This window comes from Tupaia chinensis, unplaced genomic scaffold (genome assembly GCF_000334495.1).
Source record: "Tupaia chinensis unplaced genomic scaffold, TupChi_1.0 Scaffold000067_1, whole genome shotgun sequence".
NCBI lineage: Eukaryota > Metazoa > Chordata > Mammalia > Scandentia > Tupaiidae > Tupaia > Tupaia belangeri.
This window is the reverse complement of record NW_006159526.1, coordinates 937,312-950,665: the sequence shown is the minus strand read 5'-3', so window position 1 is coordinate 950,665 and position 13,354 is coordinate 937,312. Positions and strand designations below refer to the sequence as shown.

The 13,354-nt window shown below is 50.5% G+C and overlaps 1 protein-coding gene across 4 annotated transcripts in view; it reads left to right on the top strand.

The window, feature by feature from the left end:
- DEDD2 (death effector domain containing 2) overlaps positions 1–1,281 on the top strand; it is a 23,656-nt gene extending 22,375 nt beyond the window's left edge. For all 4 annotated transcript variants that reach the window (XM_006142004.2, XM_027766746.1, XM_027766742.1 and 1 more), the window contains exon 6: positions 101–1,281. In XM_006142004.2, the coding sequence (XP_006142066.1) occupies positions 101–492 (392 nt within the window). In that variant the 3' untranslated portion in view covers positions 493–1,281. The remainder of the gene's footprint in view (positions 1–100) is intronic.
- Positions 1,282–13,354: the final 12,073 nt, after the last annotated feature.

Genomic DNA, 13,354 nt, shown 5'->3' with positions numbered 1-13,354 from the left:
CGGGGGAGTGGCCGCCGGGAGAGGCGGGGCCGGGTCCGCGGGAGGTTGGGGAGAGGAAGGGTGGCGGTCCCTCCTTGACAAGTGCTTCCTTGCCCTGCAGACATCCGGCTCCGGGTTCGAGCAGAGTACTGTGAGCACGGGCCAGCCTTGGAACAGGGCGTGGCGTCGCGGCGGCCCCAGGCGCTGGCTCGGCAGCTGGACGTGTTCGGGCAGGCCACGGCCGTGCTGCGCTCTCGGGACCTGGGCTCCGTGGTGTGTGACATCAAGTTCTCGGAGCTCTCCTATCTGGACGCCTTCTGGGGCGACTACCTGAGTGGTGCCCTGCTGCAGGCCCTGCGGGGCGTGTTCCTGACTGAGGCCCTGCGCGAGGCCGTGGGCCGGGAGGCTGTCCGCCTGCTGGTCAGCGTGGATGAGGCCGACTACGAGGCCGGCCGGCGCCGCCTGTTGCTGATGGAGGAGGAAGGGGGGCGACGTGCCACGGAGGCCTCCTGATCCTGGATCTGGCAGGACTGACCCCACCTCCGTGTCTCCGGGCCACCTTCTCCCTCGGAGGACGACCATCTCTGCCCCTAGAGAACTGTCATCCAGCAGCTCTAGCTCTGAGGACTGCAACCAGGCGGCAGGCCCCTCCCACAGGATGTGGGCTCTGAGGCCTAAACCACTTCCAGCTGTTTCCTTCCCAAACTTCCTCACCCCAGGTGTGTTCCCTCAGCCACAGGAGGCCGGGGGCTCAGGCCTGCCCATCCCTGAAGGGAGGGAGGTATAGCCCCACACTCACCAAAGGCCCCTGTGCATTGTTTCTGGTCCTGGGCTGTGTGCACCTGCACACATGTGCACACACACATCATCCCCTCCGGAATCTTCCCTGTGCCCCTCACCTGCCCTAAGGGCTTCTCTCAGGATCGCAAATTTGACTGCCCCCAACCTGGGCTTCAGCCACTCAGTGGGCGCTGGAGCTGGGAGCACAGGGGCCCCGCTCACCTTGCCCACATGTCTCTAGCAGCCGGCCAGGGCTCTGGCCAGCTTCCACACACAGGCCCGGCTCACCTCACCTCCCCCTGCTCCCCAGAGCTGGACACAGATTTGCACTGGGACCCTCACCCAGGGTGCGTCGTGGGGATGTTGTGGCAGCATCAGACCAAGGCCTGCTCTTGTCCATGGGGCCAAAACCAGAAAGCAGCTGTCTTCTTGGAATGGGAAGACAAAGGCTTGGGGACTGATGGAAAAGACCTTCAATAAACAGCACCAATAAAACTGCCCTGGAAAGGGCATAGGTGGGCATCAAGGCTCTTTAGGATTCTTTGTTCGAGGGCTGGGGGAGGCGGGATGTCAGCACATGTCAGCTGCCACTGCAGGCTTGTCCTACGCTCTTGGCCTTGTTTTCCTCCTGTGTCAAAGGAGGGAATACTTGGGAGTCAAACGCTCAACTGTGTTCACACATGTTTTGCTCCTGAGTGTCCTGGGAGAGGGGCATGCTAGGGTGTGTAACTAGTTCAGTGAAGCTGATGGAGCCCCCAGGGGTTGGAACTAAAAGCACAGGCAGCCAGGGGCACTCTGCCTGGAATTCTTCTCCACATGGCTCCCCATCCCCCACACCTGGATATTCACCTCTTAACCTGGGCCTCTCTTCCTCTTTCTGAGGCCAGATAATTCTTCCAAGGCTACAGCTGTGGTTTTAGCTTCCTGTCCCTCCCCCCACCGTCCCTTGTGTAAGGGCTCAGGAACTCAAGTTTCTTGCATAATATGTGGGGTTTTCCTTCCTGAGGGGGAAGGGAGGCTGGGGAGTTGAGGGTTGGTTGGGTAGGGATTCCCAAAACCTAGCCTTTCCTGAGGGAGGAGTATTAACCCCATACTTTTAAAGCTGTCCTGGACCCTTGTCCTGTGCTGGTGTGTAAGAACAGGTGACCAGTGGGGCCAGCAGTTGGCGTAATGGCTATGTTGCTGGACTTCCATGTAGTCTACCGCAGTTCGAGTCCCAGACCCGGTGGCTTAAACTCAGGCCGGGCGCTTGTGCGTGCGTGCCCAAGATCCTGAGAGGAGAATGGAGGAGAAAGGATTTCGGCGTGGCCATCCCGCCGGGGGTGTGACTTCTTGCTTTCTATTTCTGGTGAGCACACGCGTCCTATAGCAAAAACCTCTCCAAAAAAAATAAAAACAGGTGACCAGTCTAGGACCTGAGCCCTGTCTGGAAGCCACAGGCCTGGTCCAGTCCGCTGCGGTGTGATCCCAGACTCTACTTTTATCCTCATTAGGAAGGAGCTCAGTTCTGCGCATTTCTGCAAGGTCTGTTTAGTACTCAGCCACTCGTGTGGGGTTGTACCTCAATTTTAATAGGAAATGGACTCTGAGAAGGGAAGTGACTTGCCTGGGGGATACAGAACTACGGATAGAATCTACCCTGGTGACAGCAGTTCAGTTGGGGAGTAAAGTGGGGCTTCCACTGCCCCGTTTGGACCCTTAGCTAGAGCTGGGGGGCTCTCCTTGGCCTGATGGAGACTTAGGCTTTCTTTTATTTTAGCATGTAGGTGCACGCACTAACCAGAGAGACCCTCATGGGAAATGATCAGGTCATAATCGCTTCTTCATTTCCCTCCTCTTGGAATTTTGGCCCCACACGTGCAGGAGCCTGGGGTGTTTCTTAAGCTGCACACCACATGTGATCCAGCTGCCTTAACCTGGAGCTGGAGGCGACGGGCGTAGGCTTTCTTTTCATGGCCTTCTGAGATTCGAGTCTCCTGCGCTTGGGGTTTAGCCGTGCTTGGAGCTGGGAGCTGCTGCTTACCTTAGCCTCTGCTGGGCTTCCAGCTACTCGGCTGATTACAGGATCTGCCTCTCTCTCTCTCTCTCTGTTGGGTCCCGCTCCATAGCTGGACATGCTTCAGGCTCTGCTCCTGCTGCAGTTAAAGACCCTGCTCTGTTCGCTGGGGCCCTGCTGGGTGCTGACTGGAAAGTAAGCCTGATCTTGAGGGTGCTGGAGCTCGTGCAGGCATACGTCCACCATGGCGGGAGCCGCGGAACTGCCAGGCTCCGGCCTCCAGCGCCTCTCTGAGCTCAGGCACCCCGGAGTCCACCTAAGCTTCTCAGACCACGTGACGCACCAGGGCTGACAACCTCGAGGCCCAGAAATAGGAACTCCATCCTGAATTTTGGTTCCGGGCCATGAGAACAACCCAGGGAAATGCAAGAGCTTCAGGAGTCTAGAGACGGTTCTGTGGTGCAGCGTGGACCAGCTTCAGCCACGGAAGTCGGAGCCTGTGGAGCTCAGGGGAGGGAGGGCCATTGTCCTCAGAGGAGCCTGCGAGTGCCCTTAAAGGACAGTCGGAGTTCAACAAGGCGACAGAGAGGGGCATTCCAGGCAGAGAACAGCCCAGGGAACACTTCTGAGTGGCATGTAGAGAGATAGACGGACAGAGGTAAGTGGAAGCACAGAGCCAGCCGCCGCCTCTAGGGCTGCCCTCCACCACCATGTTCTTGTGTGGGGACCAGGAACCGGCCCGAGACAGACGGACCCTAACAGTTGTAATAGAAGGAATCTTCAAAAGTTCGTGGACATGAGAACACTGTATGGATTTCAGGATTTTTTTTTACACTAAAACTCATACTTTAATTCCATTTTTCTACAAACTTTTTTTTTCGCTATAGGGCACATGCGCTCGCCAGACAGACAGAGACAGACATGGAGGCAGAAAGCGAGAAATCACCCCCCAGGGGGGATGGCCATGCCGCAATCCCTTCTCCATTCTCCTCTCGGGATCTTGGGCACGCACGCACATGTGCTTGGCGTGCGTTTTAAGCCACCGGGTCCAGGACGCGAACCACGGTCAACTACGTGGGAGTCCAGCGACAGCCATTATGCTAACTGCTGGTTCCCATCTACAAACTTTTTGAAGTCCTCTTGTGTAAGGTGGTAATGGAAGGCAGGCCAAGTGTGTCTTGGGCAAGGCAGTGGTTGTTCTAGAAAGTCTCCTGCGTGCCAGGCCCTGAGCTGGACTCTGCAGAGGACTTTGAGAGGACTCTAGCCTGGGCACTGGCTCTGGACAACTGTCTAGTGAGTGGACGAGACTGGGCACCACAGTCACAGCTCAGGGTGGTCAGGGCCATGGCTGAGCAAGCAGCAGAGTCCGGAGGAGCTCAAAGGGCACTGAGAGTAAAGGCACCAGGCTTCAGGGGCTGGAAAAGCCCCCTGTTAAAAATGAACACCATCGTCACCAAGAGAAACCTGAGTCGTGACATAGAACATTTCAGAAAAGTGCATGACGTAATGTATAAGACTGATCCTGTAAGACACCCGTGCCACCCACCCAAAAACACGTTACTAGCACCTCGGGAACACCCCAGCCCATCTCCCACCACCATCCTGTCGTGTGCGCCATTCCAGTCACCCCCTCCTTGTCTAGCTGGAAACACTCTTCTGGCTTTTATAGTCATTTCTGGATTTTCTTTCATTTTCTAGTTTTAGATGACTCAATGATATGATTCATTTAGTCTCTTTCTGAACTTGATATAAACGGATGAAACACCTTTTTCTGTTGTGTCTGATTTCTTTTGCTCAAGGTTGTCTGTGAGAATTTTCTATGTTGTGTCTAACCCTAGCTCAGTCATTTTCGTTGCTGTGTAGAATTCCAGTGTATGAATGTGGCATAGTTAGTTCAGCTGTTGATGGGTTGTTTCCACTTTGGGGCTGTTCTGAACAATGCTCCTATGAATATTCTGGTGTGTTTTATGGTCCTTACAGTTCTGTTGGGGCACACCTAGAAATAGAATCCAGACACGGGTATGACTATGTCCAAGTTTGGTAGATACTATGTATATTGTTTCCCATTACTGCTGAAACAAATTATTACAGACATGGTGCCTGAACACAACAGAAATGTATTCTTTCATATTTATGGAGGTCAGAAACCTGGGACCAGCAATTAGCATAATGGCTATGTCACTGGACTCCCATGTAGTCGACCACGATTCGAGTCCCGGACCTGGTGGCTTAAACTCACACCGGGCGCGTGTGCGTGCGTGCCCAAGATCCTGAGAGGAGAATGGAGGAGAAGGGATTGTGGCGTGGCCATCCCCCCTGGGGGGTGATTTCTCGCTTTCCGTCTCTCTGTCTCTGTCTTTCTGGCGAGTACACGCGCCCTAAAGCAAAAATCTCTCTAAAAAAAAAAAAAAAGGAAAAGAAATCTAAAGTCAGTTTCACTGGGTTGAAACTGAGGTGTTGGCAGGGCTGCACTCCTGAGCTTTTAGGGGGGAAGCTATTCCTTGTCTCTTCTAGTTTAGGTGGTTGCTAGCATCCCTTGGTCTGTGTGAGGACTTCATTTTTCTGCCTATTCCAACACCTAATCCCCCCGACCCCCTTTTTTTTTTTTTTTGCTATAGGGTGCATGGCCACACCAGTCTTCTTCATTTTCTTCCTGGGGTTTTAGGTATGCATGCCCATGCTGGCATGTTTTTTCAAGCTACCAAGGTGGGGACTCAAACTGTGCTGTCAACCACGTGGGAGCTAGCCTCCTGAACCACCATGCTACCTATTGGGCCAGCACCAAACTAGTTTTCCAAAGTGGCTGTACCCGTTCCCTCTCTTACTAGCACTGTGTTCTGCTCCTGCACATCTTCAGCAATACTTACTATCGTCACATGCTTTAGTTCTCCCAGTCTGGTGGATGTGTACTGGTGTATCATTGTGCTTTGCTTTTCTTCTCAGTGACTGATTTCTGCTCTTTTTTTTTTTTTTTTGAGAGGTTCTAGGGCACACGCTCACCAGAAAGACAGAGACAGAGAGACAGAAAGCAAGAAATCACCCCCCAGGGAGGATGGCCACGCTGCAATCCCTTCTCCTCTTGTGATCTTGGGCACGCACACACACGGTGCCTGGCATGAGTTTAAGCTACTGGGTCCAGGACTCGAACCGCGGTCAACTACATGGGAGTCCAGCAACATAGCCATCGCACCAACTGCTGGTCCCAGTTTCTGCTCTTTTTTCTTTGTTTGCTTGTTTTGTTTTGTTTTTAGACAGGATCTTGCTATGTCAAGATCCTTCTGCTTCAGCCTCCTGAGCAGCTAGAACCATGGGTGTGTACCATTGCACCTGATATGTTAGGATGGGCCAGGAATCAAACCAGGGCCTCCCGTGTGGCTCAGCTTGCTGAGTAGCAGCATCTACCAGCACACTCTTCTCCAATTGGGTCAATTTTTGCTCATTATTATTATTATTATTATTATTTTGGAGAGGTTTTTGCATAGGGCGTGTGCGCACGCCAAACAGAGAGAGACATAGAGACAGAAAGCAAGAAATCACCCCCCGGGGGGATGACCACGCCGCAATCCCTTCTCCTTCATTCTCCTCTCAGGATCTTGAGCACGCACGCACACGCGCCTGGCGTGAGTTTTAAGCCACCGGGTCCAGGACGCGAACCGTGGTTGACTATGTGGGAGTCCAACGACATAGCCATTATGCTAACTGCTGGTCCCTATTTTTTTAAGTTTATTTACTTACTGCTTCCATGAACAAGACAGAGACAGAGAGACGGCACCACTGAACAGTATCTTGATGCCATGATCCACAGCCGGCCAGCACTGGGTCATGGGCGCATGTTTACCTGTTACACTGGGGGAAATTTCTGGATGCTAACTGGGAACCTTCCCGCGCCAGTCCATCCCACAGTATTACATTTTAGCATATGCTACTGGCCAGCAGCCTCTGCTTATTCCTGAAAAAGGAGCTGGAGAGTTTCGAGTGGATAGACTGGGTAAGGTCATTCCAGGTAGATGGAATAGTATGTATGAAGGTCTCAGGACACATTTGTTTAAATAAGAAAGTGTTTTTTTTTTTGTTTTTTTTTTTTAAGGTTATTTGGGCCAGTCGGTGATATGGAGGTTGTGCTGGATCTCACATGGCTGACTGTATGGTTCAAGTCTCAGATCCAGTGGCCTGAAGATCATACTGGGCACATGTGTGTGCATGCCCAAAAAACATCCCAAGAGGAGAACAGAGGAGAAGAGATTGTGGTGTGGCCATCCTCTCTGGGGGATGATTTCTTATTTTCTCTCTGTCTCTTTCTCTTTGTGCGTCTCTTTCTGGTGACTGCACACACTCTAGTGTAAAAATATAAATAAATAAACAAACAAACAAACAAACAAACTTGAAAATGCAAAGAGATAAATGGAACAAGGTCAAGGATAAATAAGATGCAAAGGTCGACTTTTTCCCTCACCCACCTAGTCATTCAACCAACACTTACCAATTTACATTTCTGTTCTAGGTACTACAGGTGGGTTAGATCTAAGCCCTCCATTGACGAGCTCTAGGTTAATAGAGTACATGGTCACCAGGGACATCTCAAAGGGAGGTACAAGGGGCCGTGGGAGCTTAGACAATGCAGGTGCCAACTCCAGTCTAGCTTCCCAGAACCCAGGCTTCCTCGAGGCTTATGTCTGCAGGTTCTAACCCTCTCCCCCACGTCCTCATTGACCTCTGTCGACTCTCTGGTCACTTCCTCTCATTCCTGAAGGCTCTAGCACCTGCTCACAGACTTCCTTTCACTCCAACCCGTGCCGTCCTGCTGGGATACTGAACTGTCCTGTCATGCCCATCCTTGTAATGATCTAGCCTCACACCTCACCTCTGGTGACCTTCCTCCCCCTGCAGCCATCTACTGCCGTGACCACACCTTGGACTTAGTCATTACTTGGAAGTGCGGCACACGCGCTGTGCGTTTACTGAGCACTCACACCCCCTCCAGGGCACCGCTCCAGATGCTTTACATGTGTTTACCCCGGTACAGACCTGCAAGGCCGGTCCTAGTGTCCTCATTTTACAGATGAGGATCCTCAGTTGAAGTCACTTGTTTGGGTGACACATTAGCAAAGTCAGGATTCTAACACAGGACTTTCTGAGTCCCACATGAAAAAATCCCTGATTTTAACCACAACCGAGTACTCTCTTCCGTGTTCAAAATCTAGTATCGTGCTCTCTGATCCCAGCACTTGCCTTCTAAGGTCTGACAGGCCTTCACAGCCATCCCACCTGTAGCATCAACTCATATGGAGTTCTACTCCCTTGATCCCTCTATTTTCTGCCAGTCTGCCAGACCCCTCCTGGCTTCTCTCCCTTCCCTGCCCAGCTGGAGTCTCATATTGGACCATCTGATCTCTCTCACTAGCTCTCTAATAGTCAAGGTCCCAGCAGGAAATAGAAGGCACCACTGCTGGGATTCTGACAATAATTTAATGAAGGGACTCTTTGCAGAGGTGTGGGCAGGGTTGAGGGAACCAACAAGGGAGGTGAAGGCAGCAGGAAGCTGTGATCACCCTTAGGTCTGAAGAGGTAAGGAAAGCAAATGGTATTGCTAGAGCCCCGTGAGGGCCATGGAATATACCCGAGAGGAGTGGAAGTTGTGGAGAGGCTCAGCCGCTGCCAGAACCAAGCTACTGAGCCGGAGCTGGGCATGTAAGACAGCAAGGATGCGTTCCTTTCCCATTCTCTAATGTCCTCCTGTTGCTTCTCATAAGGAGACCCTAACTAGAGAAGTTAGAGGTCAACGCGGTTCGTGTCCTGGACCCGGTGGCTTAAAACTCACGCCGGGCATGTGTGCATGCGTGCCCAAGATCCCGAGAGGATTATGGAGGAGAAGGGATTGCGGCGTGGCCATCCCCCCTGGGGGTGACTTCTCGCTTTCTGTCTCTCTGTCTCTCTCTGTCTGGCGAGTGCATGCGCCCTATAGCAAAAACCTCTTAAAAATTTTAAAAATAAAATGATATTAAAAAAAAAAAAGAAGAAGTTAGAGGTCAAGGGAGCTCAGATGTGAGTGAATGGGAGGGCGAGTGGAAAATGACCAGCACACATTCCGAATTCCCTTACACGCTAGCCTTTCGCCTTTCTATCAGCATATTCCCAACCTCGGTCCAGGTGGCTCAGCTCGACTCAGAAGATGATGGTGGTGAAGTGGCACAGTGTCCTGGACCGGGTGGCTTAAAACTCACGCCGGGCATGTGTGCATGCGTGCCCAAGATCCCGAGAGGATTATGGAGGAGAAGGGATTGCGGCGTGGCCATCCCCCCTGGGGGTGACTTCTCGCTTTCTGTCTCTCTGTCTCTCTCTGTCTGGCGAGTGCATGCGCCCTATAGCAAAAACCTCTTAAAAATTTTAAAAATAAAATGATATTAAAAAAAAAAAAGAAGAAGTTAGAGGTCAAGGGAGCTCAGATGTGAGTGGATGGGAGGGCGAGTGGAAAATGACCAGCACACACTCCGAATTCCCTTACACGCTAGCCTTTCGCCTTTCTATCAGCATATTCCCAACCTCGGTCCAGGTGGCTCAGCTCGACTCAGAAGATGATGGTGGTGAAGTGGCACATACGGATGCTACTCCAGTGTTTTGGTCAGCTCCCTCTCTGTCACTGCTCTCCCTTCTATATCCCTCCAACCCTACCCCTTTAGTCTCAGCAAGTAAAATGAAGGCAGATCAGTTGCCTTCGTCTTTCTATTCAAACCTGCATGCTTCCACTGCCACAGTTGCTTCACTTCTCCGGGCTCTGTTCTAGTCCCACCGCTCCCCCCATCCATCGCGACTCCCCAGAGTATTACCCCATCATTCCCTTCTCTGTTTGTGCATCCTTCCCTCTTCTGTTTCCTCCTTCTCGGCCTGTAAATATAGCCAAGTTCCTACCACCTTCAAACCTAACTCACAGAAAAAGCTCTCCCTCCCTCTTTGTGCTCCCTTAGTGCTTATTCTCCTTGTAAAGTGCTAATTTCTGATTTATATATGATCATTGTATGTCTTTGTGTAGTACCCATCTCATCTGAAATTCTTTCTTTTTAAAAGAATTATTTTATTTAACTTTATTTATTTACTGATTTTTTAATTTGACCAGAGAGGGACAGAGAGAGAATGTGAGAAAGCAAACTGCCAGGTCTGGGACTCGAACCGTGATCAGCCATGTGGGAGTCCAGCATCCTTAACCACCACGCCACCTGCCGGCCCCCTGAAATTCTTTTAAAAACTTAGTTTATTTCTTCTGTGAGTGAGAGCAAGAGAGAAAGACAAAGCGCATGGACTCCCGACTAGGTCTTGATGCTGTGACCCACCTCTAGCTTCCGTCAGCCCCACGTGGAGGCGTGCTTAGGGAGCTCTCCGGATACGGACCTGGAATCCTTCCCACGTGGGGCAGCCTCACACAGCACTGTGTTTTACGATCGTGCCACCGTCTGGCCCTTTCTTTCCAACTTCTTGGAATAACAAATGAGTTACAGTTCTTCAGCGGCAAACAAGAGACCGACTCTTGCTAACTTAAGCAAAAAAAAAAAAAGTATTTATTAGAAGGAAATAAAGTTGGTACCCACAATAGGAGGAGAGATGGAAGAACCAGGCTTTGGAAAACACAGGGCAGTCGTGGGCATCAAGGTGTCAGGAAAGAAGGGCAGTTTCCTCAGGGCTCTGGCTGCAGCGTAGATGAGCCCCAATCAGGTTTGGGCCTCCTGGAACACAAGTTCATGATACACATTTCAGGGAGAGGTTCTGACTGGTGTGACCTGAGTCATATGGCTTCCCCGTGGCCTTTCAGCAGCTAGGCACCGTGACAGGCAGTCTCATGGAAATACACAACGTGGCCACGGGAGCTGTTACAGATGATGGAGGTGCATGCGGGACAGGCAGAAGCAATGGATGACCATGATGGTGGAGCTCTCCAGCTCACCAGCCCCCTCCACATTCCCATCTGAGTCTCGGCTCACTGAAACCTTTCACCCTTCTCTCGGGACCAGCAGATAGTATAATGGATACATCAGTGGACTCCCACATAGTTGACTGCAGTTCAAGTCCTGGAGCCAGTGGCTTAAAAACTCATGCCAGGCATGTGTGCATCTGTGTTCAAAATCCCAAGAGGAGAACGGAGAAGAATGGAGGAGGAGGGATTGTGGTGTGGCCATCCCCCGCGGGAGTGATTTCTCGCTTTCTATCTCTTTGTCTCTCCAGCGAGTGCATGTGCCTTATAGCAAAAATCTCTCTCAAAAGCAAACAGGGACCAGAGATGGTGTAATGGTTACATCACTGGACTCCCACATAGTCGACCACAGTCGAGTCCTGGACATGGCAGCTTAAAACTCAGGCTGGACGGACCAGTGGTTGGCGTAATGGCTATGTCGCTGGACTCCTATGTAGTCGACCGTGGTTTGAATCCTGGACCCAGTGGCTTAAATTCACACTGGGCACGTGTGCATGTGTGCCCAAGATACCGAGAGGAGAATGAAGGAGAAGAGATTGTGGCATGGCCATCCCTCCTGGAGGAGTGACTTCACTTTCTGTCTCTCTGTTTCTCTCTGTCTTTCTGGCAAGCGCATGCAGCCTATAGCAAAAACCTCTCCCCCGCAAAAAACCCCCCCAAAAACCCACAAACTCAGGCCGGGCACGTATGTATGCATGCCCAGGATCCCGAGAGGAGAATGAAGGAGAAGAGATTGTGGCATGGCCATCCCTCCTGGAGGAGTGACTTCACTTTCTGTCTCTCTGTTTCTCTCTGTCTTTCTGGCAAGTGCATGCAGCCTATAGCAAAAACCTCTCCCTCCCAAAAAAACAAAAACCACAAACTCAGGCCGGGCATGTGTGCATGCGTGCCCAAAATCCTGAGAGGAGAATGGAGAAGGGATTGCAGAGTGGTCATCCCCCGTGGGGAGGGTGATTTCTCACTGTCTGTCTCTCTGTCTGGCAAGTGCACATACCCTATAGCAAAAAGTGTTTCTCAAAAAAAAAGAAGAATGCGGGGAACCAGCAGTTAGCGTAATGGCTATGCCGCTGGACTCCCATGTAGTCGACCGCGGTTCGTGTCCCGGACCCGGTGACTTAAAACTCACACCGGGCGCGTGTGCGTGCGTGCCCAAGATCCCGAGAGGAGAATGGAGGAGAAGGGATTGTGGCGTGGCCATCCCCCCTGAGGGGGTGATTTCTCACTTTCTGTCTCTATGTCTCTCTCTGTCTGTCTGGCGAGCGCACGCGCCCTACAGTGAAAATCTCTCCAAAAGAAAAAAAAAGAAGAATGGGACCAGCAGGTGGCATGGTGGTTAAGGCGCTGGACATTCCCACATTGCTGACCGCGGTTCAAGTCCTGGACCTGGTGGCTTGCTTTCTCAATTTCCATCTTTCTCTCTCTCTCTCTGTGTCTCTCTATGGTCAAATTAAAATAAATGACTGAATAAATAAAATAAAATAAATAATTATTTTTTTTCAAAGAATTATTTAATTTTATTTATTTGTTCTTTTTTTATTTTTTAATTTAACCATAGACAGAGACACAGAGAGAAGGAAAACGGGAAATCAAGCCACCAGACCCAGGACTCGAACCATGGTTGGCCATGTGGGAGAGTCCAGTGCCTTAACCACCATGCCACCTGCTGGTCCCAATAAATAATTCTTTTAAAAAAGAAGAAGAAAAAGAAGAAGAAAACCTTCTTCTCTTGCTAAATCCAAGGACATTTTTAGTCTCTGCAATTTTTTTAAGAGATTTTTTTTCTTTTGGCTATAGGTTATCCCCAGTAGCAATGGCCACCCCACAATCCCTTCTCTTCCAGTCTCCTCTTGGGATTTTGGCATGCATACACACGCACACCATGTGAGTTTCAAGCTGCCGGGTCCAGGACTCAAACCACAGTTGACTACGTGGGAGTCCAGTGACGTAACCTTTACACCATCTGCAGTCCTAATCTCTGCAATTTTTAATTCCATTGGCCAATACTTCTCTCTTGGAATTTTTTCCTCCCTTAGCTGCTGCATAACAAATCAGCCGGGGCTGGCAGGTGGTGTAATGGTTAAAGTGCTGGACTCCCACATGGCCGACTGTGGTTCAAGTCCCGGACCTGGTGGCTTGCTTTCTTAATTTCCCTCTCTCCTCCTATCACTCTGACCCTCTCTGGTCAAATTTAAAATAAATAAAGTTAAATAAAATAGTTCTTAAAAAAAACAAAAACAAAAACAAAAACAGGGCCTGCAGGTGATGCAGTGGTTAAGGTGGCTGGACTCCTACATGGCTGACCATGGTTCGAATCCTAGACCTGGCAGCTTACTTTCTCGCTTTCCTTCTTCACTCTCTCTCTGGTCAACTTCGATAAAATAAAATAGTGAATAAAATGAAATAAAATATTTTTTAAAATAATTATTTTATTTAACTTTATTTACTTATCTGTTTATTTTCATTTGACCAGAGAGGGACAGATTGAGTAAGAGAGAGAGAGAGGGAAAGTGAGAAAACAAGCCGCCAGGTTTAAGACTCGAACCACATTCAGCTATGTGGGAGTCCAACACCCTTAACCACGATGCCACTTGCCGGCCCCTAAAATAATTCTTTAAAAAACTCAAGTCAGCCTAAAACTT